The following is a 23,719-nucleotide window of genomic DNA, read 5'->3' as shown; positions in this document are numbered from 1 at the left end:
CTGTTCTCAGTACTGGTGATACAACAGTAACAAAACGAACAAAAACTCATAGACAAGGTTTGGCTACATCTTGCATCCAGCCACAGAGGTCTTGCTATCTCTATTTAAAATCTGAACAAATGAACATGGCATTCAATGCTAATTATTTATCCATTCTTCTTACTTTCATAAAAACACTTGTAATACACCCAGTTAAAAGTACTTATTTTCCCCAATTCTGCGGTAGTTAGGAGTGGCCATGAGTGTGTGTATGTGTGTATGTGCATGTGCATGTGTGTGTATATGTGAAATGGAAAAATATGTATGCAAAATGAAATGGTGAGACATAGGAAGTTGCTGGGGAGGGCTTCTACTCCCCCAAATGAAAAAGCCTCACAAGGAGGTGGTTTTGCTCTTACTGCCTGGAGGATACAATGCCTGAAAGCGGAATAGCCATCTTTAGTGTTATGGATTGAATTATGTCCCCCTAAAAGGCACAGATCCTATGAATGTGAATCTATTTCTAAATAAGATCTCTGAAGACGTTATGATGTCATTAATTAAAGGTCTATCAGAATTAGGGTGGGTCCTAATCCAATACAACCTCTGTCCTTACAAGCAGATGAAATTTGGACCCAGTTACTATGGGACAGAAAGAGATACAGAACCAGCCAGCCTTGTGACAGAGGCAGAGATTGAGTTAGGCCAGAAGCCAAGGAACATCATGGCTTGCCAGCCACCACCAGAATGGAAAGATTTCAGAGGGAGCACGGCTCTGTCAACACCGTGATCAGGATTTCTAGCTTCCAGAACTGTGGGAAAATACATTTCTGTTATTTCAGCCAACTGGTCTGTGGTAAACAAGAGTGTTGCAACCGCAGAGAAGACACTGAGGCAGTGAGGTGAGCCATATGCTAAGAATTGCGAAGAAATAAGCTGGTGGGAGCCAGCAAACAGCTGCACCAGCCCTAGCCTGTTGAATTAAAGGATTTCTAGTCATGGGAGAAATAAAAACCCCTTTTTGGTTAAGCCCTTTTAGTCAGCCTTCTATTCCAGGCAGGCAGGTTTACCAATCCTAACTGATTCAAGTGACTTGCCCAAGGCCACAGAGCTAGTGGTGGCACAGCTGGAATTAAAACACAGATCTGGCTGCCTCCAAATGTCATGCCCTTCCCTGGCTACTGTGCACCTTCAAGGTTTGCACTTCATGCACGTCTGCTTTTAGCTTCCTGGCAGCTGGAAACATGTTCAGGCACACACAGGCCTCTTCCACTCATAGGATTTAGGATTTGTTTCCATGTGTGTTCTGACCAGTGTTTGACCTTCCACAGGTCCATTCAAATCTGATTTTTAGCTCTCCAGTCTTCCTACCTCTACACCACTGACCTCCTCTAGCAGGCTCTATCTAGCAAAGCATTTCAGGACTTAACATTCTCCTCAGAAAACTGTGCTGTGGAACTTTTACCAAGTCACTCTTGTTTTATTTTTATTACAAGAGATAAGTCCTGGTACTCCTGGGAACCATCCTGACCTCACTCAGGAGACTGGAGGTCCACGTGCATTGCAGCATGTGATATGCCCTGCTGACTTTTTCTTTCCTGTGTGGATGTGTGTACCTTTGATCCTGAAAACCTCATTTTCTCAGTCGTCTTCTCTGAAGCTGACAGTTTTTCTAATACTGTGAAAATTTGGTATAAAATGCTTTCACCTTTCAGCTGCTCCCTCTGAGTTTCCACATCTCAGCCTCACACATTCCAGTGTGCAGGTTGAGAGTCTCCCAATGTGCCCCATGAGCTAGAATCAACTAGGTCAAGACTGACTGTTCTGAATTAAACACACACACACACAATAATACTAGAAAACTTACTCGGGTGAGCTACACTGTGGCATATCCCCCTGGTATCATGACCTGAACCATCAGTGACTAATGCTCTTCTCACCAAATATATCACTGCTACAACCATGGATCCCGCTTCAGGGACACACAAGAGACATTGCTTCAGGAGAACAAAGTGCTGCTGCAGAACAACAATGCATCATCTACTATACCTTCAAAGAACTGAAAGCTTGAAATTCTCTCCCAGGATAAACTCCCCTTGGGAAAAGGCATATGAGAAATTACAATTCCTTTATAACAAACTCCTCTCCGTTCTGGTTCTCAGCACAAAGTGTATGAAGCAAACAATTAAAGTAGATTCAAACATGTTCATGACTCAGTCTTTTTAAAATATTGTGAAAGGTTAAAAAATGCAGATGTATATAAGAGGATGGAATTGCTGTTTGCATTATCTAGTGATAGGTAACAAAGAGCTCCACAACTTAGTGGCTCAAAGCAACCACCACTTCATTTTCTTGCATGATTCTGTGGGTTGACTGGGTTCAGCTGTATGATTCTTCTGCTGCACTTGATGTCAGCTGGGGCTGCAGTCATCTGGGGGCTCAACGGGGCTGGAATGTTCAAGATGGCTCCTTCTCAGGTCTGTTGACGTGGCAGGGAGAGATGGAAGGCTGGGCTCAGTGGGGATGCTGGTATAGCGGAAACACTTTTTCATGCCACAGTCTCAGGCCTGCTGCTCTACAACAGGCCTCATTGCATATTTCCAACAGCGTCGCTGGACTTCTTAAATGGCAAGCTCCTCAACTCACAAAATGAGAAATTGCCAGGCTTCCCTAAGAGTTAGGCACAGCATCATTTCCTCTACCTTTGAATTAGTTAAAGTGAGTCACAGGGCTAGCTAGCCCAGAGTCCATATGGGAATAGACCACATCGCAGCATGAATAGGGGGCACAGTCCATTAAGAGCCATTTTTGGAGACCACCTACTTCAATTGCTGTTTACTCTACCAAATCTGGAAATGATACTATATATGCCAAATCTCCCTTCATAGAAGAAAATGTGTGACCTTGTTAGATATATGAATCATCAAGATGCATAAATATTGGGAGCTTCTAGAAATGGCACACACCCAGCAAATCTGATTTGCTTGTCTTAAGAAACATGAACACGATTTCTGAAAATAAATTAACACTTTACCCAGTTGCCACATACATAAGAAATAAAGCTTTGTAAATAGATGGGTAAATGTAATAATGTTAGGATAATAACAAGTTAGTAAGGGTTACCATGTTTTAGATATCTATTAAGGATAGACACTGGGCTAATATCCTTTATACAAGATTTTCCTTAATCTTCACAAAAACCCTGTTGGGTAGGTATTATTGCCTCTAATTTTCAGATGAGAAATTGAAGTTCAATGAGTTTTTGTAACTTGCCTAAGAGAGCACATCTAGCAATCGGACAAGCCAGGCCATAAACTGAAGTCAATGTGATTTCGAAGTCTGTGTGTTCTTGAAATCTCCACTATCATCTTACATGTTTTGTCCCTGCTCACTATTTTCTAAAATTGTTACAGACTGATGTTCAATTAAGTGGACACAAGAGCCACATCTCATATTCCCATTTCCAAAGGTAGCCTATATAGCCTACTCAAGTCAAGATTCTGAAATCCATTTTCTATCTTGGCATGATAGTCCAGATGATTCCCCAGAGCTCTCGGATCTGAAAAATATGCCTTTGTGCTTAAACTTGAACCTCATCTTTTTTTTTTTTTTTAATCTTCATTTTATTGAGATATATTCACATACCACGCAGTCATACAAAACAAATCGTACTTTCGATTGTTCACAGTACCATTACGTAGTTGTACATTCATCACCTAAATCAATCCCTGACACCTTCATTAGCACACACACAAAAATAACAAGAATAATAATTAGAGTGAAAAAGAGCAACTGAAGTGAAAAAGAACACTGGGTACCTTTGTCTGTTTGTTTCCTTCCCCTATTTTTCTACTCATCCATCCATAAACTAGACAAAGTGGAGTGTGGTCCTTATGGCTTTCCCAATCCCACTGTCACCCCTCATAAGCTACATTTTTATACAACTGTCTTCGAGATTCATGGGTTCTGGGTTGTAGTTTGATAGTTTCAGGTATCCACCACCAGCTACCCCAATTCTTTAGAACCTAAAAAGGGTTGTCTAAAGTGTGTGTAAGAGTGCCCACCAGAGTGACCTCTCGGCTCCTTTTGGAATCTCTCTGCTACTGAAGCTTATTTCATTTCCTTTCACATCCCCCTTTTGGTCAAGAAGATGCTCTCCGTCCCACGATGCCAGGTCTACATTCCTCCCCAGGAGTCATATTCCACGTTGCCAGGGAGATTCACTCCCCTGGGTGTCTGATCCCACGTAGGGGGGAGGGCAGTGATTTCACCTTTCAAGTTGGCTTAGCCAGAGAGAGAGGGCCACATCTGAGCAACAAAGAGGCATTCGGGAGGAGGCTCTTAGGCACAACCATAGGGAGGCCTAGCCTCTCCTTTGCAGCAACCGTCTTCCCAAGGGTAAAACCTATGGTAGAGGGCTCAACCCATCAAACCACCAGTCCCCTATGTCTGTGGTCATGTTAGCAACCATCGAGGTGGGGTAGGCCAATACCCCTGCATTCTCCACAGGCTCCTCAAGGGGGCACTACATCTTTTTTCCCTTGTTTTTCTTTTTTTTTTTTTTTTTTAACTTTCCCTTCTTTTTTAAATCACCTGTATGAAAAAAAAGTTAAAAAGAAAACAAACATACAATAAAAGAACATTTCAAAGAGACCATAACAAGGGAGTAAGAAAAAGACAACTAACCTAAGATAACTGCTTAACTTCCAACATGTTCCTACTTTACTCCAAGAAAGTTACCTAATATAGCAACATTTCTGTGAACTTGTTCCTACTATATCCATCAGAAATTAACAGACCATAGTCATTCCTGGGCATCCCCAGAACGTTAAATAGCTTATTTGTTCTTCTTGGATTATTGTTCCCCCTTCCTTAATTGCTCTCTATTGCTATTGAACCTCATCTTAACCCCAAGATTATTATTGAGTGAAATTCTTCTCCTGGTTTATCTAGGTTTCAGGCAAGTTTCCCCTTTGGCACTAGAGCTATGAATCACCAACTCTCACTTGTGCCATCTAAAGACAAAGAAATGGGACACCCATGCTTTTCATTTTGTGGTATCATGATCTGGGAAACAGCTCACCAAAAAACAGTTTGTCTTATGAAATGTCAGTGCTTTGGTGAAAATTTCAGTGATAGAAACTACCAGTGAACTTAGTGTTGATAGGCCATTGAGGATGGGTCATGGAGGTTCTTTTGGCATTGGGTGCTCCAGCCTCACTGAACCGCTGTCCTTATTAAGAACTTCTCATGCTCTCCTGCCTTGGGACTTTTACCCCATCACTCATTTAGAAAGTCTTTTGCCCCCATCTCCACTGTTATAGTTTGCCAAGCTGCTCAAAGAAGATACCATGAAATACATTGACTTTAACAATGGGAATTTATTAGCTTACAAGCTTACAGTTTTTAGGCTGAGAAAAATGTCCAAATCATGGCATCAGTTGGTGAAGCTTTCTTCCCAAAGATTGGCTGCCTGTGATCATGGACTCCTCTATCACATGGCAGGGCACATGGCTGGCCTCTCCCTTCATTTCCAGGTTTTCTTGCTTTCAGCTTCTTGCTTCCGTGGCTTTCTCTCTCTGGATCTGAATTTCATTCTCTTATAAAGGAGTCCAGTAAGAGAATTAAGACCTACCCCAGGCCACACTTCAACTGAAGTAACCTAATCAAAAGACCCTGCTTACAATAGGTTTACACCCACAGGAATGGATTAACTTTAAGAACATGATTTTCTTTTTTCTTTCTTTCTTTTTTTTTTGGAGTTGTTAGAGAAGTTGTGGGTTTACAGAACAATCATGCATAAAGTACAAGACTCCCATACACCACCCCACCACCAAAACCCTGCAATTGGCATGGAACATTTGTTACAATTGATGATAGCACATTTTTACAGCTGTATCACTAACTAAAGTCCATGGTTTAACTTAGGGCTCAAAGTTTTGTGTAGTGTAGTTCCATGGATTTTAAAAAGAAATTTATTCTGTTATCATATATACGCTCTGACATTTCCCCTTTTGACCATTTCCAGAAATATATTTTAGTACCATTAATTGTGTTCACAATGTTGTGCGACCATCACCACCATCTATTACCAAAACGTACATACTGTTTCAAACCACCTCCACCTTTCTAAGTCCTTCAATCCAAGCTCAAAAGCCAGCATCCAAATCAAGATTTTCCTCATCATCTGAGTTGAAATTAATTAATATTTCATCTGCTAACTTGTATTAATTATCTATGTCTGCAGAAAAAAATCATCTCTAAAACTTAGTGCCTTAAAACCACCACCGTTTGCTCACAATTCTATGGGTTGATGATTTGGGCAGGATTCAGCAGGGATGGCATGTCTTTGTGTGGTGTTGACTGAGTTTACTTATATATTTGCAGTCAGTTGGTGAGTTGGCTGGGGGCTGGTTGGTCCAGCCTTATTCACATGTTTAGGGAGTTGGCTGTGTTGATTGGAATGGCTAGGTGGTTTGGGCCTCACTCTATCAGAGAGGAAATTGCAAGGCTATTGTAGGTCATCATTTTACAACATTTCACTGTTTAAAGCAAGTCATGAGGCCAGCCCAGATAGAAAGGATGGGAGGATGAAAATGAGATTCCAATCTTTTTTCTTCTTCAATATGATCTTATTGTTTTATTTTTTCATAATTTTTCTGCCATGCTTTTCGAAGTTGAAATTTATAATACTAAATTTGACACTGTGAACATCTGCAATTGAGCTTTCTCTGCAAATGATAATACTTTTTAACTTTTTATTTTGAACTAATTTTAGCCTACAAAAAGTTGCAAAAATAATACAGAGAGTTTCCAAATATCCCTTACCCAGCTTCCTCAAAATTAACATCTTACATAACCATAGCACAACTATCAAAAAAAGGAAATTAACTACTACTGTCTACACTACAGACATAGCTTGAATTTCAACTCTAATGTCCTGTTCCAGCACCTGTTCCAGGATTCTATACAGTGCCCCACTTGCTTTTAGCTGTCATTCTTCCTATAGTCTCTGACAGTCTGTAACAGTTCTTCACTCTTGCCCTATCTTTCACGATCTTGACACTTTTTTTTTGCATTTTTTTATTGTGATTGTTCAAATACCGTACAATTATCCATAGATCCAAAGTGTACAATCAATTGCCCCCAGTACCATCATACACCTATGCATCCATCACCAAAATTAACTTTTTTTTCAAATTTTAGAACATTTTCATTACTCCAGAAAAGAAATAAGGACAAAAAAAGGAAATTCAAATCCTCCCATGTCCCTAACCACCCCTCCTCCATTGTTGACTCATAGTATTGGTACAGCACATTTGTTACTGTTGATGAAAGAATGTTAAAATACTACTAACTGTAGTATATAGCTTGCAATAGGTATATTTTTTTCCCTATGTGCCCCTCTATTATTAATTTCTAGTTATAGGGTCATAATTTGTTCTGGTTCATGAAAGAGATTTCTAATATTTGTACAGCTAATCATGGACATTGCCCACAACAAGGTTCACTGTTTTGTACATTCCCATCTTTTAACCTCCAACTTTCCTTCTGGTGACATATATGACTCTGAGTTTCCCCTTTCCACCCCATTCATGCACCATTCAGCATGTGTATCACTATTAATTCCAAGTATATTTCTGCTCCACAGATTTCTTAGTTTAGTAAAAATATTGTTTCACCATGATCCTGTGCTACACCAACAGTTTTATATTATCATTTATATTAACAATGCTGAATTTTTAAATTAGGTTAAGCAGCATTTATAATAATGACAAACAATTCTTCTTTGACATAATAAACTTCCAAAAGCTTTTCTTTGATTCTGTGAATTGGATTAAAAGAATTTGAAAACCATTATTGGAAACAGTGTTACAAAACTGTCACTTAACTGTCTGAAAAACTCCTCTGCTAATTATTCCAACTCATTAATAGCCATTGCTTTACATTTCTCACAGGCCCAAGGAAACATGGAGTTAAAAATGAGCGAAATTATTCATAATAACCGTCATTTGACATAAATGAACAGTCATGCTGCATGGAGTGATATGTAAACACACCTTCTGTAGCTGCATGTGTTAAATCACTTCCTTTGGGTATGGTATTTCTAAAATAATGACTAACTTTTTATATCGATGTTGTTGCCTCTTCAGCAGATTTATGTCTCTTGGTTTTCTTATGGTCAGTGATGGTATTGGGGGGGTTATATGACAAATAAAACTGTAATTTGCATGCATTTGTGTGTGTGTGTGTGTGTGCCTCAAAGAAAGGATCCACATCAAACTTTTTTGGTAACTTGTGGGGAAAGCAGTGACATTGGGGGAGTTGTGTGAAAAAGACTTACTGTTACTTGATGTACTTCTGAATTGTTTGAATATTTTTGTAATGAGTATATATTGTGTACAATGTGGGAAAGGAAAAATTCACTGTTATGTATGATATTTGAAATGTGGCAACTGCCTTCAAGAAGTTCACAGCACAGCACCCCTTTTGAAATTCCCAAGAAATGTGGAGAATAAAATTTTGGCTCAATGTTTTCAAATGATATTCTCTATAGTTATTTTGAAAATCTCACCAAAGTAAGAAAATAAATATATCTACTGATGACTCTTTGAAAGTAAAAACATATTTGAAAAGCAAGTAATATAGAGCAAAAAGGAAAAGCATGGGTAAAAGGAGAGCTTGTGTAAGTTTTTCATAAATCGCATAAATTCTTCACGTAAAATTTTACAACATAAAAATAAATCGATCCATAGGCATAAGAAATGAAAATATGTGACTAAAATCAATAAAACTATTAAAATATCTAAATATTTAATTCTTTAAGGATCAGGTAAGTGTTAGCCATAAAACAAAATGAAAGAAGGCAGAGAGGTTGAAGGATTGAAAATTAAAAAGCAAATAGTATGCTTAGTGCTACGGAGGGACTTCAGCAAATGGATATAAATCCATTTGAAAATAAATACAGAGTTTGTGTAATTACAGTGAGCCTGAAGATGGGTTTAGCATTTATATATCTCTTTGGAAGCTTGGTGAGTCAGGAAGAAACAGAAAACCAAAGCTAAGGGAGGTTATTAAAATATTATTTCCCATTGCATTGTAGAACTCAAAAGAATAAACATACCGATTACTTGCATGGCCGGTTCCACGTCTGTGGTGGCCTCTTCCAATAGCGACAGCAGCTTGGCTGATATCTGATGCACGGATTCAATGTTGCTAAACAAGCTGTCCACGTCCAACCTATCAATCTAAAGAAACACAAACACTGAGCACCAGCGGACAGAGAAACGCTCTTTATTTAGGTTGTTTTCACCTGCTAAGCAATAAGCATTTTATAAGCCAGCCCATGCTGCTTCCATCAACCATTTCTGCAAACATTCTTATTTGGGATTTCTAGGGTAAATGTGCAGTTTCCATCTGAGAAATTGGGATAGTGCATCTATTATCCCTGTTTTCTTCTTTAATTTGAATGAATTTTAATGAGTCAAATGTACACATTCCTATAAGCACCAGAATGCTAAGAAGATTTGGGCTACCTAATAGGTATTTTTATTAACTGCCCTTTATGAAAGTATGTCCCAGAATATACGAATTAAGAATACTTTAGTGTTTATATAAAGCATAAGTCAAAACTTAGCCTAGGTTAGTAACGTTCAAAGTTGTTTTAAAATCCCAGAGGTCCTAAAAGTGATGACAAATGGATGTGCTGCTTTTTTTTTTTCCTTAAAAGAGATCTGTCAAGAAATGTGAATAGAAGTCTTCCCCCAATGTGTTCTACACATTAAACATTCTCCAGATTTTGTAATTCCATGCAGAGCCACAAAAAGCAGTATAATCATTCCTAGATCTTATAGCTGGTGCATATAATAATTTATTTGTCATTCATCCTTCCTTTCAGCAAATAGTTCCTGAATACCTTCTAGGTATTGAAAATTGTGATAGAAGCCACACTTTGTATAGATGTTGGGTGGTGCATCTAAGGATGGCTACCTATCATAAACGCTCAAGGTAGAGTATAGCATGGTATGTACATAGATTTTGCTGGGTCTTACTCAAAATCTTTCCCTTGAGTTGAAGCCAGACGTCCTTCCATAATCAAATAGTGTCTATTCAGAGACTGGCCACATTAGGGCAGGCTCTACTGGGAGACAGCAGGGAACAGGAGCAGGGGCCATGTACCCGTGGTTTTTTGTGTATGAGGTCATAGGTGGATGACCAAGTCATGGGGAATCAAGTCATGAGGAAGCGTCAAAGGTCCAAAACCAGGTCACCAAAATTAGGCTCTGTTCAGTTTTCTCCATTCTTTCCTCTTTCTGCTCCTCAGAATGGATGAGTTAAATTGTCTTGACTTCACTGATTCTTTCTTCTGCCAGCTACAATCTACTGTTGAACCCCTCTATGGAATTTTTAGTTTCTTATACTATGGTCTTCATCTCTGTGTGATTCCTTTTCAAATTTCCATCTCTCTATTGATATTCTCTTTGTGTTCATCTATTATTTTCCTGATTTCCTTAGCTCTTTAAGCATATTTAGGGCCATATTTATAAAGTCTTTTTCTGGAATGTCACAGGTCTAGTCCTTCTTGCTGATGGTTTTTAATGCCTTAATTTTTTCCTTTGCCTGGGCCATCACTTCTGGTGTCTTTGTATATTTTGTAATTTTTTGTTTAAACCTGGACATTTTGGTATTTTGGTGTGTTATTGCTGGAATTTAGACTGCGAGGTATTTGTTCCTTAAGACTGTATCAGGCTAGTGTTATGGCAGCACTTTCCATGAATACTAGGAGCTAACCAAAATTTTAAAAAATTAAAATTAAAAAAAAATTAACAAAAGGAAGAAAGGAAGCAAGGAAACACATTTCCCTGTCTTTGCAGATTGACTTGTGTGCATGCTCTCCTTCAGGCCTTTTCCATAAAATGAGTTTGGAGAATAGCTCTAGGCCAAAGCATGGGGTTTCATTATCCCTTCTGACACCGCATCTTGGCTTGGCATGTGCATCTGGTCCTAGGAATTTCCCTGTTTACCAAATTATGGATGTCCCTTCTTCCATAGGGAACAGATTCCTCATCTTCCCAGGCACTGTACTGTAGCCCCATAGCCAGCAATCCCTTGCCCTAGGCATCCAGTGGGCTGCTCTCCCGCATCGTTCTGTAGGAGAGCTCTGTGTACTGCCTTTTACATGCAGGACAAGTTCTGGAATGGCAAGTCTTTCATACCATCAACAGACAGATTGGGCCAGGCATACATGCTTCTGGTATGTGCACAAGTGTTACCCTGCTGTCTCCAGAACTGAGGCCAGGTATCTAAACTGGGAGTACTTGTTGGCTCCATATCAAGCCAGTGAGGGGATGGGGAAAGAGCCCACAGGGTGCCTCCTGATACTATTGCTTTTAAGTGGCCTTTTCCTTGATATGGAGCCAGCCCTGTTCCTGTAATCCTTTAACTGTTTTCTGGAGTTTTTAGAAAGATGTTTCTGCCAGTTCTTATTGGATGTTCGGAGTTTCTATGGGGGGATGGGGCCCTGAAGCATCTCATGATGCCATCTTTATCTGCAGACATCAGATACGTATTTTATTTCAACAAGGATATTCTGTTATTGAACAAGGAAGCACAACTTCACATGGTACCTTTTAACATTTTAATGACTATATTGATTACTTCTTATGTAATATGGTCCTGCAGCACACAATATTTCTTTCAACCGTCTTGGGAAATTCATTACCTTCCTATAATCAGTCCTATTCTCAAGACAACTCCCAGCCTCCTTTGTAATCTAGTGATTATATACAGTGGGACTATTTCAATATAAGATTATATAATTTTTATTACTACTTTTATGTATTCTGCAATTATCTATATCTCTGTGATGGTTAAGTTCATGAGTCAGCTTGGCCAGGTGATGGTACCCAGCTGTCTGGACAAGCAAGCACTGGCCTAACCAGTGCTGTGAGGACTTTTGTGGCTGGTTAATAAACCAACAGGCTGGTTTATTAAATCATCAGTCAATTGGCTGCAGCTGTGACTGATGATGTCAATGAAGGACGTGTCTTCCGCAATGAGAGAATGCAGTTGGCTGGATTTAAGCCAATCAATCAGTTGAGGACTTTTAAGCTAGACAGATAGGGGACCTTCACTTCTTTGGATGACCAGCGAAGTGTTTCCTGAGGAATTTGTTGAAGTTGCCAGTTCGTTTCCTGAGGAGTTCATCGAACATCTTCATTGGAGTTGCCAGTTTGCTGCCTGCTCTACAGAATTTGGACTCGTGCATACCTACAGTTGCATGAGACACTTATAAATCTTATATTTACAGATATCTCTCATTGGTTCTGTTTCCCTAGAGAACCCTAACTAATACAATCTCCTTACTACATTTTTACACTGTAATTACTATTAGCTCTTAAGCTCTTTAACTATCTACCAAAATATTCCTTCATTGAACATTCAATATAGTAGGGCAAAGTACATGTGGCTCTTTTGCCTGTAATCTATGGATGTTCAAGATTTATAATTTCTGTATTAGAACAGTATATTTAATATTATAAAAAGCATATAGCAAGTATAGGACTCTTCTTGTTAATTATAATTTTAAATGTCTCAGAAGTCATATATCTGAGTATCACTGATTTTAATACATTGCTAATTCTAAGGAATTGCCTTATGTATTGGTAATTTATTAAGTCCACAAAGATGTAAATTTGCTTAGTGCAATAGGTGTTTCCCAAAAGTTGTATAAGAATCAAATTATTGTAGATTGATTTATATTTTAAATGTACTAGTTTATAGTTTTTTAAATCATTTTTTGAAATGAACCCTTTAAAATGTGAAATTTCATCCCCTAATATCATACCAACTTCTCTGTAAATATGAGCCTGTTTGAAGATGGAGAATCTAATGCAGAGTGAAGAGAAGTGCCATACTTAAAATTATGCAAGAAGTTAAGGATTGAGTCGGAACCAGGAATTGTTCCTTTAGTCCCATGCCTTTATCCTTTACCAGCAAACACTAATAACAGAGCACTTTGCCATCTCTGTTTTTTGTTCATTTGTTTATTTGTTCTTGACTTTTTCACTAAGTTGTTACTATACTTCTATAATTCATTTCCCAAGGTCAGTATCCTGCATGTATGTCTAGTTTAGATTATAAATCCACTTAGCAAGGATCTAATTCTGCATTCTGTCTATAATCTTAGCTCAATGCAACAAATATTAAACAATAATATATAGGTTTTAATCACATTTCTTCCTGAAGGACAGAAAGGATTAAAACATCAATTGGGTTGGTTTCAATAGCCCATATCACCATGAGCCCATAGGGATTCTGTGAATCATGAAATGAATTCACATTCAGACATTGCTATGCCAAGGAATGAACAAATGTCTGGTCCAAATAGGCTTTTAAAAATGGCAGATGATTGTATGATTACTGATAGAAATTCAATAAAGCATCTGTAAACATTTATTAATCATTTCCTAGGTACAAACAATGCTCTAAAAGCTTTAGTTGAATTGTATTTTGGATGGATTAAAAGCCTATTTTTGTAAAAAGATTTCATCTAAGTATGCATTATTCTAAGCAAAATCAATATATAATAATTTGGATTTACAAAATGGAAAAAAAAATTAAAGGATATGTTTCCTTTGAGAATTGCATTCTTTGCTTTACAAAAGTATTTGTTACAGGATGTATTTCAAGTAGCACATTGCCATACATTTAAACAATTACTGAGTTTACAGTTGCCTACATGCAAAACTCTCCAGGTAGAAATGTCTGAGTAAAGGAAAGCATACCCATAAAATTGTATTAATTCAGAGACTATATTCACTGGTACAGAATTACTTTGTACACCTGCAAGCACCTTACACTCACTGTTTTCAAAACATTCCTTGCAATTTCCAGCTTTCAAACCTTAGCCCAAGTGCTTCTCTTTGCTCAAAAACTCTTTGCCCTCATATTATCTGTCAACATTCTACCCTTTTGAAATGGAATATGGTAATGGTAGCGTCTCTTCAGCAGTTTTGCCCATCCCTCCATCCAGCTCTGTCTGGATCTGGTGGATTTGACAGTCATGATGACCTGCCTCCTTCCCCACCACCTTCAGTGATGAGCATGTGACCTAGGCTGGCCAATCAGTATATCCCATGATCTTAGCTATAGTGGTTCAGGATGGGCAGGTGCCTCAAATACAGCCAATGAGACCCTTCACTAATATTTAATGAATGGATGTTGGGAAAGAGAGGGCCTGGATTTAAAATCCTAGATATGTAAATTTCTGTCGGCAATCATCTTTGTGGAGAGCTTAAACATGATTAAAGCCAGCAGAGAGTGGGAAGCTAAGCCTGGCAATATGATGTTTACCCCTGGATCTAGCTTTGCCAAAGCAAGTCATCCCAATTACATAAGCCAATAAATTGCCTTTACATTTAAGCTAACTTGAATTTTATTTATGATTATGATACCAATAGGTGACAAATATGCTTTCCTTTAATTTTAGCTAAAATCCCATGTCCTCCAAGAAACCTTCCCTTCTCTCTCAGTTAGAATTAATCTCTCTCTGCTACCCTCCCATTACTCTTACTTTGGATAACTGACTGTGTGCATTAAAACCCAGTATATATACCAGGGATATTCATTAATTTATCTATCTCTAGGTAAGTACCTCTAGGAGATTTTTGTGGGTTATGTAACCATCCCACCATATTTAATACAGCACAAACATAGATACTCGTTATTAGTCTGACAAGTTGAATTAAGGAAAATCTCTACCATTTAAATGATCTGTTTACTCTTGGTTGGGGACCCTAAGTAAATGTTCTTTGTAATCACTCCACTGGGCTCTGAATAAAAAGTATGCAGGTGATCAAAAGTATTTTAAAGAAATACTAAAAATTACCTAATTTGGTTGCTCAAAATATCATATTAAGTGGACATTTTATCATTTTCTACCGAATTCTATCTACAAAGACAAACTGGCATGCTCAGTTTGGCTAGTACATACCTGGCAAATTTGTTGACAGAGGCCAAACCGCCTCCTTCATTTACCTTGTGGGAAATCCTTGTTTATTGTTTTCTGTTAATAAGCCTTGGCTACTGAGACTAAATGCAGAATAGGGAAGAATAACCAAACATTCTTAAGTGTCACACAGACCTCCAACTACTAGCAGCTTTAAAAGTGAACCCTAAAAAGAAGACTAGGAACAAACTTTTAAAAAAATAAATGACAAATCCTTTCTCCTTCAATGCTTAGCAGAGGCTCTGCCCAGGGTCGAACCCTCCAGCTCTGAGCAGGCGAGTGATCAGAATGTGGTCAGCACTGAAGTGGAAAGAGAGGTGGCCCTGTTCAGGAGAGCAAGGCATGATTGAGGAGCCAAGCGAGCTGGGCTTTGGATGAAGATCTGCTACTGAACAATGTCGAAGAGATATAAGTATCCCCCAGGAGGGAACCCAGTGGAAACAAGCAACGATGATCCTGGTGAAGTAATGCAGCTCTGAATCTAACCTGACCAGCTGTACAGTTCCTATTATTGGTCCTGCATAAAACAATTGCACATTATTTTGTCATATTTTATGTACAGATACAGCACTTTTTAAGACGAATGAAGACAGTATTCTTTTAGCTCGTAACAGGGAGATATGGAGGGTGGGGAAGTAGTCAGGGTGGATGGGAGATGATTTGGTCTTCTGTTTCAAAGTCTCCAAGGCTGACATTAAGAGTAAGACACTTAGTTCAAATTGTTCCCTGCGCTGTATCCTTAAGGATAGAACTTCTATAGAACTCTAGATCTATTTCCCAAGTAATGCCTTTCTCCTGGATTCAGGATCCAGGGTGAAAAAAAGTTACAGAGAGGCGGGGCAAGATGGCGGACTGGTGAGCTGTATGTTTTAGTTACTCCTCCAGGAAAGTAGGTAGAAAGCCAGGAACTGCGTGGACTGGACACCACAGAGCAATCTGACTTTGGGCATACTTCATACAACACTCATGAAAACGTGGAACTGCTGAGATCAGCGAAATCTGTAAGTTTTTGTGGCCAGGGGACCCACACCCCTCCCTGCCAGGCTCAGTCCCGGGGGAGGAGGGGCTGTCAGCTCCGGGAAGGAGAAGGGAGAACTGCAGTGGCAGCCCTTATTGGAAACTCATTCTACTGATCCAAACTCCAACCATAGATAGACTGAGACCAGACACCAGAGAATCTGAGAGCAGCCAGCCCAGCAGAGAGGAGACAGGCATAGAAAAAAAACAACACGAAAAACTCCAAAATAAAAGCGGAGGATTTTTGGAGTTCTGGTGAACATAGAAAGGGGAAGGGCAGAGCTCAGGCCCTGAGGCTCATATGCAAATCCCGAAGAAAAGCTGATCTCTCTGCCCTGTGGACCTTTCCTTAATGGCCCTGGTTGCTTTGTCTCTTAGCATTTCAATAACCCATTAGATCTCTGAGGAGGGCCCGTTTTTTTTTTTTTAAACCTTTTTTCTTTTTCTAAAACAATTACACTAAGAAGCCCAATACAGAAAGCTTCAAAGACTTGCAATTTGGGCAGGTCAAGTCAAGAGCAGAACTAAGAGAGCTCTGAGACAAAACGCAATAATCCAGTGGCTGAGAAAATTCACTAAACACCACAACTTCCCAAGAAAAGGGGGGTGTCCGCTCACAGCCACCATCCTGGTGGACAGGAAATACTCCTGCCCATCGCCAGCCCCATAGCCCAGAGCTGCCCCAGACAACCCAGTGTGACGGAAGTGCTTCAAATAACAGGCACACACCACAAAACTGGGCATGGACATTAGCCTTCCCTGCAACCTCAGCTGATTGTCCCAGAGTTGGGAAGGTGGAGCAGTGTGAATTAACAAAGCCCCATTCACCCATCATTTCAGCAGACTGGGAGCCTCCCTACACAGCCCAGCAGCCCAGAACTGCCCTGGGGGGATGGCACTCACCTGTGACATAGCACAGTCATCCCTCAACAGAGGACCCAGGGGTGCACAGCCTGGAAGAGGGGCCCACTTGCAAGTCTCAGGAGCCATACGCCAATACCAAGGACTTGTGGGTCAGTGGCAGAGACAAACTGTGGCAGGACTGAACTGAAGGAATAGACTATTGCAGCAGCTTTAAAACTCTAGGATCACCAGGGAGATTTGATTGTTAGGGCCACCTCCCCCTTCCTGACTGCCCAGAAACACACCCCATATACAGGGCAGGCAACACCAACTACACACACAAGCTTGGTACACCAATTGGACCCCACAAGACTCACTCCCCCACTCACCAAAAAGGCTAAGCAGGGGAGAACTGGCTTGTGGAGAACAGGTGGCTCGTGGACACCACCTGCTGGTTAGTTAGAGAAAGTGTACTCCACGAAGCTGTAGATCTGATAAATTAGAGATAAGGACTTCAATTGGTCTACAAATCCTAAAAGAACCCTGTCAAGTTCAGCAAATGCCACGAGGCCAAAAACAACAGAAAATTATAAAGCATATGAAAAAACAAGACAATATGGATAACCCAAGCCCAAGCACCCAAATCAAGAAATCAGAAGAGACACAGCACCTAGAGCAGCTACTCAAAGAACTAAAGATGAACAATGAGACCATAGTACGGGATACAAAGGAAATCAAGAAGACCCTAGAAGAGCATAAAGAAGACATTGCAAGACTAAATAAAAAAATGGATGATCTTATGGAAATTAAAGAAACTGTTGACCAAATTAAAAAGATTCTGGACACTCATAGTACAAGACTAGAGGAAGTTGAACAACGAATCAGTGACCTGGAAGATGACAGAATGGAAAATGAAAGCATAAAAGAAAGAATGGGGAAAAAAATTGAAAAACTCGAAATGGACCTCAGGGATATGATAGATAATATGAAACGTCCAAATATAAGACTCATTGGTGTCCCAGAAGGGGAAGAAAAGGGTAAAGGTCTAGGAAGAGTATTCAAAGAAATTGTTGGGGAAAACTTCCCAAATCTTCTAAACAACATAAATACACAAATCATAAATGCTCAGCGAACTCCAAATAGAATAAATCCAAATAAACCACTCCGAGACATATATTGATCACACTGTCAAACACAGAAGAGAAGGAGCAAGCTCTGAAAGCAGGAAGAGAAAAGCAATTCACCACATACAAAGGAAACAGCATAAGACTAAGTAGTGACTACTCAGCAGCCACCATGGAGGCAAGAAGGCAGTGGCATGATATATTTAAAATTCTGAGTGAGAAAAATTTCCAGCCAAGAATACTTTATCCAGCAAAGCTCTCCTTCAAATTTGAGGGAGAGCTTAAATTTTTCACAGACAAACAAATGCTGAGAGAATTTGCTAACAAGAGACTTGCCATACTGGAGATACTAAAGGGAGCCCTACAGACAGAGAAACAAAGAAAGGACAGAGAGACTTGGAGAAAGGTTCAGTACTAAAGAGATTCGGTATGGGTACAATAAAGGATATTAATAGACAGAGGGGAAAAATACGACAAACATAAACCAAAGGATAACATGGCTGATTCAAGAAATGCCTTCACGGTTATAACGTTGAATGTAAATGGATTAAACTCCCCGATTAAAAGATATAGATTCGCAGAATGGATCAAAAAAAATGAACCATCAATATGTTGCATACAAGAGACTCATCTTAGACACAGGGACACAAAGAAACTGAAAGTGAAACGATGGAAAAAAATATTTCATGCAAGCTACAGCCAAAAGAAAGCAGGTGTAGCAATATTAATCTCAGATAAAATAGACTTTAAATGCAGGGATGTTTTGAGAGACAAAGAAGGCCACTACATACTAATAAAAGGGGCAATTCAACAAGAAGAAATAACAATCATAAATGTCTATGCACCCAATCAAGGTGCCACCAAATACATGAGAGAAACACTGGCAAAACTAAAGGAAGCAATTGATGTTTCCACAATAATTGTGGGAGACTTCAACACATCACTCTCTCCTATAGATAGATCAACCAGACAGAAGACCAATAAGGAAATTGAAAACCTAAACAATCTGATAAATGAATTAGATTTAACAGACATCTACAGGACATTACATCCCAAATCACCAGGATACACATACTTTTCTAGTGCTCATGGAACTTTCTCCAGAATAGATCATATGCTGGGACATAAAACAAGCCTCAATAAATTTAAAAAGATTGAAATTATTCAAAGCACATTCTCTGACCACAATGGAATACAATTAGAAGTCAATAACCACCAGAGACTTAGAAAATTCACAAATACCTGGAGGTTAAACAACACACTCCTAAACAATCGGTGGGTTAAAGAAGAAATAGCAAGAGAAATTGCTAAATATATAGAGACAAATGAAAATGAGAACACAACATACCAAAACCTATGGAATGCAGCAAAAGCAGTGCTAAGGGGGAAATTTATAGCACTAAACGCATATATTAAAAAGGAAGAAAGAGCCAAAATCAAAGAACTAATGGATCAACTGAAGAAGCTAGAAAATGAACAGCAAACCAATCCTAAACCAAGTAGAAGAAAAGAAATAACAAGGATTAAAGCAGAAATAAATGACATAGAGAACAAAAAAACAATAGAGAGGATAAATATCACCAAAAGTTGGTTCTTTGAGAAGGTCAACAAGATTGACAAGCCCCTAGCTAGACTGACAAAATCAAAAAGAGAGAAGACCCATATAAACAATATAATGAATGAAAAAGGTGACATAACTGCAGATCCTGAAGAAATTAAAAAAATTATAAGAGGATATTATGAACAACTGTATGGCAACAAACTGGATAATGTAGAAGAAATGGACAATTTCCTGGAAACATATGAACAACGTAGACTGACCAGAGAAGAAATAGAAGACCTCAACCAACCCATCACAAGCAAAGAGATCCAATCAGTCATCAAAAATCTTCCCACAAATAAATGCCCAGGGCCAGATGGCTTCACAGGGGAATTCTACCAAACTTTCCAGAAAGAACTGACACCAATCTTACTCAAACTCTTTCAAAACATTGAAGAAAATGGAACACTACCTAACTCATTTTATGAAGCTAACATCAATCTAATACCAAAACCAGGCAAAGATGCTACAAAAAAGGAAAACTACTGGCCAATCTCCCTAATGAATATAGATGCAAAAATCCTCATCAAAATACTTGCAAATCGAATCCAAAAACACATTAAAAAAATCAAACACCATGACCAAGTGGGGTTCATTCCAGGCATGCAAGGATGGTTCAACATAAGAAAAACAATCAATGTATTACAACACATTAAAAACTCGAAAGGGAAAAATCAATTGATCATCTCAATAGATGCTGAAAAAGCATTTGACAAAATCCAACATCCCTTTTTGATAAAAACACTTCAAAAGGTAGGAATTAAAGGAAACTTCCTCAACATGATAAAGAGCATATATGAAAAACCCACAGCCAGCATAGTACTCAATGGTGAGAGACTGAAAGCCTTCCCTCTAAGATCAGGAACAAGACAAGGATGCCCGCTGTCACCACTGTTATTCAACATTGTGCTGGAAGTGCTAGCCAGGGCAATCCGGCAAGACAAAGAAATAAAAGGCATCCAAATTGGAAAAGAAGAAGTAAAACTGTCATTGTTTGCAGATGATGTGATCTTATATCTAGAAAACCCTGAGAAATCGACGACACAGCTACTAGAGCTAATAAACAAATTTAGCAAAGTAGCGGGATACAAGATTAATGCACATAAGTCAGTAATGTTTCTATATGCTAGAAATGAACAAACTGAAGAGACACTCAAGAAAAGGATACCATTTTCAATAGCAACTAAAAAAATCAAGTACCTAGGAATAAACTTAACCAAAGATGTAAAAGACCTGTACAAAGAAAACTACATAACTCTACTAAAAGAAATAGAAGGGGACCTTAAAAGATGGAAAAATATTCCATGTTCATGGATAGGAAGACTAAATGTCATTAAGATGTCAATTCTACCCAAACTCATCTACAGATTCAATGCAATCCCAATCAAAATTCCAACAGCCTACTTTGCAGACTTGGAAAAGCTAGTTATCAAATTTATTTGGAAAGGGAAGATGCCTCGAATTGCTAAAGACACTCTAAAAAAGAAAAACGAAGTGGGAGGACTTACACTCCTTGACTTTGAAGCTTATTATAAGGCCACAGTTGCCAAAACAGCATGGTACTGGCACAAAGATAGACATATAGATCACTGGAATCGAATTGAGAATTCAGAGATAGACCCTCAGATCTATGGCCGACTGATCTTTGATAAGGCCCCCAAAGTCACTGAACTGAGTCATAATGGTCTTTTCAACAAATGGGGCTGGGAGAGTTGGATATCCATATCCAAAAGAATGAAAGAGGACCCCTACCACACACCCTACACAAAAATTAACTCCAAATGGACCAAAGATCCCAATATAAAAGAAAGTACCATAAAACTCCTAGAAGATAATGTAGGAAAACATCTTCAAGACCTTGTAGTAGGCGGCCACTTCCTAGACTTTACACCCAAAGCACAAGCAACAAAAGAGAAAATAGATAAATGGGAACTCCTCAAGCTTAGAAGTTTCTGCACCTCAAAGGAATTTCTCAAAAAGGTAAAGAGGCAGCCAACTCAATGGGAAAAAATTTTTGGAAACCATGTATCTGACAAAAGACTGATATCTTGCATATATAAAGAAATCCTACAACTCAATGACAATAGTACAGACAGCCCAATTATAAAATGGGCAAAAGATATGAAAAGACACTTCTCTGAAGAGGAAATACAAATGGCCAAGAAACACATGAAAAAATGTTCAGCTTCACTAGCTATTAGAGAGATGCAAATTAAGACCACAATGAGATACCATCTAACACCGGTTAGAATGGCTGCCATTAAACAAACAGGAAGCTACAAATGCTGGAGGGGATGTGGAGAAATTGGAACTCTTATTCATTGTTGGTGGGACTGTATAATGGTTCAGCCACTCTGGAAGTCAGTCTGGCAGTTCCTTAGAAAACTGGATATAGATTTACCATTCGATCCAGCGATTGCACTTCTCGGTATATACCCGGAAGATCGGAAAGCAGTGACACGAACAGATATCTGCATGCCAATGTTCATAGCAGCATTATTCACAATTGCGAAGAGATGGAAACAACCCAAATGTCCTTCAACAGATGAGTGGATAAATATAATGTGGTATATACACATGATGGAATACTACGCAGCAGTAAGAAGGAACGATCTCGTGAAACATATGACAACATGGAAGAACCTTGAAGACATAATGCTGAGCGAAATAAGCCAGGCACAAAAAGAGAAATATTATATGCTACCACTAATGTGAACTTTGAAAAATGTAAAACAAATGGTTTATAATGTAGAATGTAGGGGAACTAGCAATAGAGAGCAATTAAGGAAGGGGGAACAGTAATCCAAGAAGAACAGATAAGCTAATTAACGTTCTGGGGATGCCCAGGAATGACTATGGTCTGTTAATTTCTGATGGATATAGTAGGAACAAGTTCACAGAAATGTTGCTATATTAGGTAACTTTCTTGGGGTAAAGTAGGAACATGTTGGAAGTTAAGCAGTTATCTTAGGTTAGTTGTCTTTTTCTTACTCCCTTGTTATGGTCTCTTTGAAATGTTCTTTTATTGTATGTTTGTTTTCTTTTTATCTTTTTTTTTCATACAGTTGATTTAAAAAAGAAGGGAAAGTTAAAAAAAAAAAAAGAAAAACAAGGAAAAAAAAAGATGTAGCGCCCCCTTGAGGAGCCTGTGGAGAATGCAGGGGTATTGGCCTACCCCACCTCGATGGTTGCTAACATGACCACAGACATAGGGGACTGGTGGTTTGATGGGTTGAGCCCTCTACCATAGGTTTTACCCTTGGGAAGACGGTTGCTGCAAAGGAGAGGCTAGGCCTCCCTATGGTTGTGCCTAAGAGCATCCTCCTGAATGCCTCTTTGTTGCTCAGATGTGGCCCTCTCTCTCTGGCTAAGCCAACTTGAAAGGTGAAATCACTGCCCTCCCCCCTACGTGGGATCAGACACCCAGGGGAGTGAATCTCCCTGGCAACGTGGAATATGACTCCCGGGGAGGAATGTAGACCCGGCATCGTGGGACGGAGAACATCTTCTTGACCAAAAGGGGGATGTGAAAGGAAATGAAATAAGCTTCAGTAGCAGAGAGATTCCAAAAGGAGCCGAGAGGTCACTCTGGTGGGCACTCTTACGCACAATTTAGACAACCCTTTTTAGGTTCTAAAGAATTGGGGTAGCTGGTGGTGGATACCTGAAACTATCAAACTACAACCCAGAACCCATGAATCTCGAAGACAGTTGTATAAAAATGTAGCTTATGAGGGGTGACAATGGGATTGGGAAAGCCATAAGGACCACACTCCACTTTGTCTAGTATATGGATCGATGAGTAGAAAAATAGGGGAAGGAAACAGACAAAGGTACCCAGTGTTCTTTTTTACTTCAATTGCTCTTTTTCACTCTAATTATTATTCTTGTTATTTTTGTGTGTGTGCTAATGAAGGTGTCAGGGATTGATTTAGGTGATGAATGTACAACTATGTAATGGTACTGTAAACAATCGAAAGTACGATTTGTTTTGTATGACTGCGTGGTATGTCTGTATATCTCAATAAAATGAAGATAAAAAAAAAAAGTTACAGAAAGACTAGAGAGTGCATCAGTTTTAAGCCTATTCTTAGGGGATATTTCTCTGCTAAGACCCCAAAGCTCACACCATGCCGGGAAAGGACC

At 39.1% G+C, this 23,719-nt stretch overlaps 1 protein-coding gene across 1 annotated transcript in view; it reads right to left on the bottom strand.

Moving 5' to 3' along the window:
• Positions 1-23,719, bottom strand: part of ARHGEF38 (Rho guanine nucleotide exchange factor 38) — a 173,358-nt gene that overhangs the window by 87,692 nt on the left and 61,947 nt on the right. The window contains exon 3 of the mRNA XM_037829025.1: positions 9,104-9,227. Within this exon, the coding sequence (XP_037684953.1) occupies positions 9,104-9,227 (124 nt within the window). The remainder of the gene's footprint in view (positions 1-9,103; positions 9,228-23,719) is intronic.

The sequence above is a fragment of the Choloepus didactylus genome, chromosome 3 (genome assembly GCF_015220235.1).
Source record: "Choloepus didactylus isolate mChoDid1 chromosome 3, mChoDid1.pri, whole genome shotgun sequence".
In the NCBI taxonomy this organism is placed as follows: Eukaryota; Metazoa; Chordata; class Mammalia; order Pilosa; family Megalonychidae; genus Choloepus; species Choloepus didactylus.
This window is presented reverse-complemented; position numbering and strand designations above follow the sequence as displayed.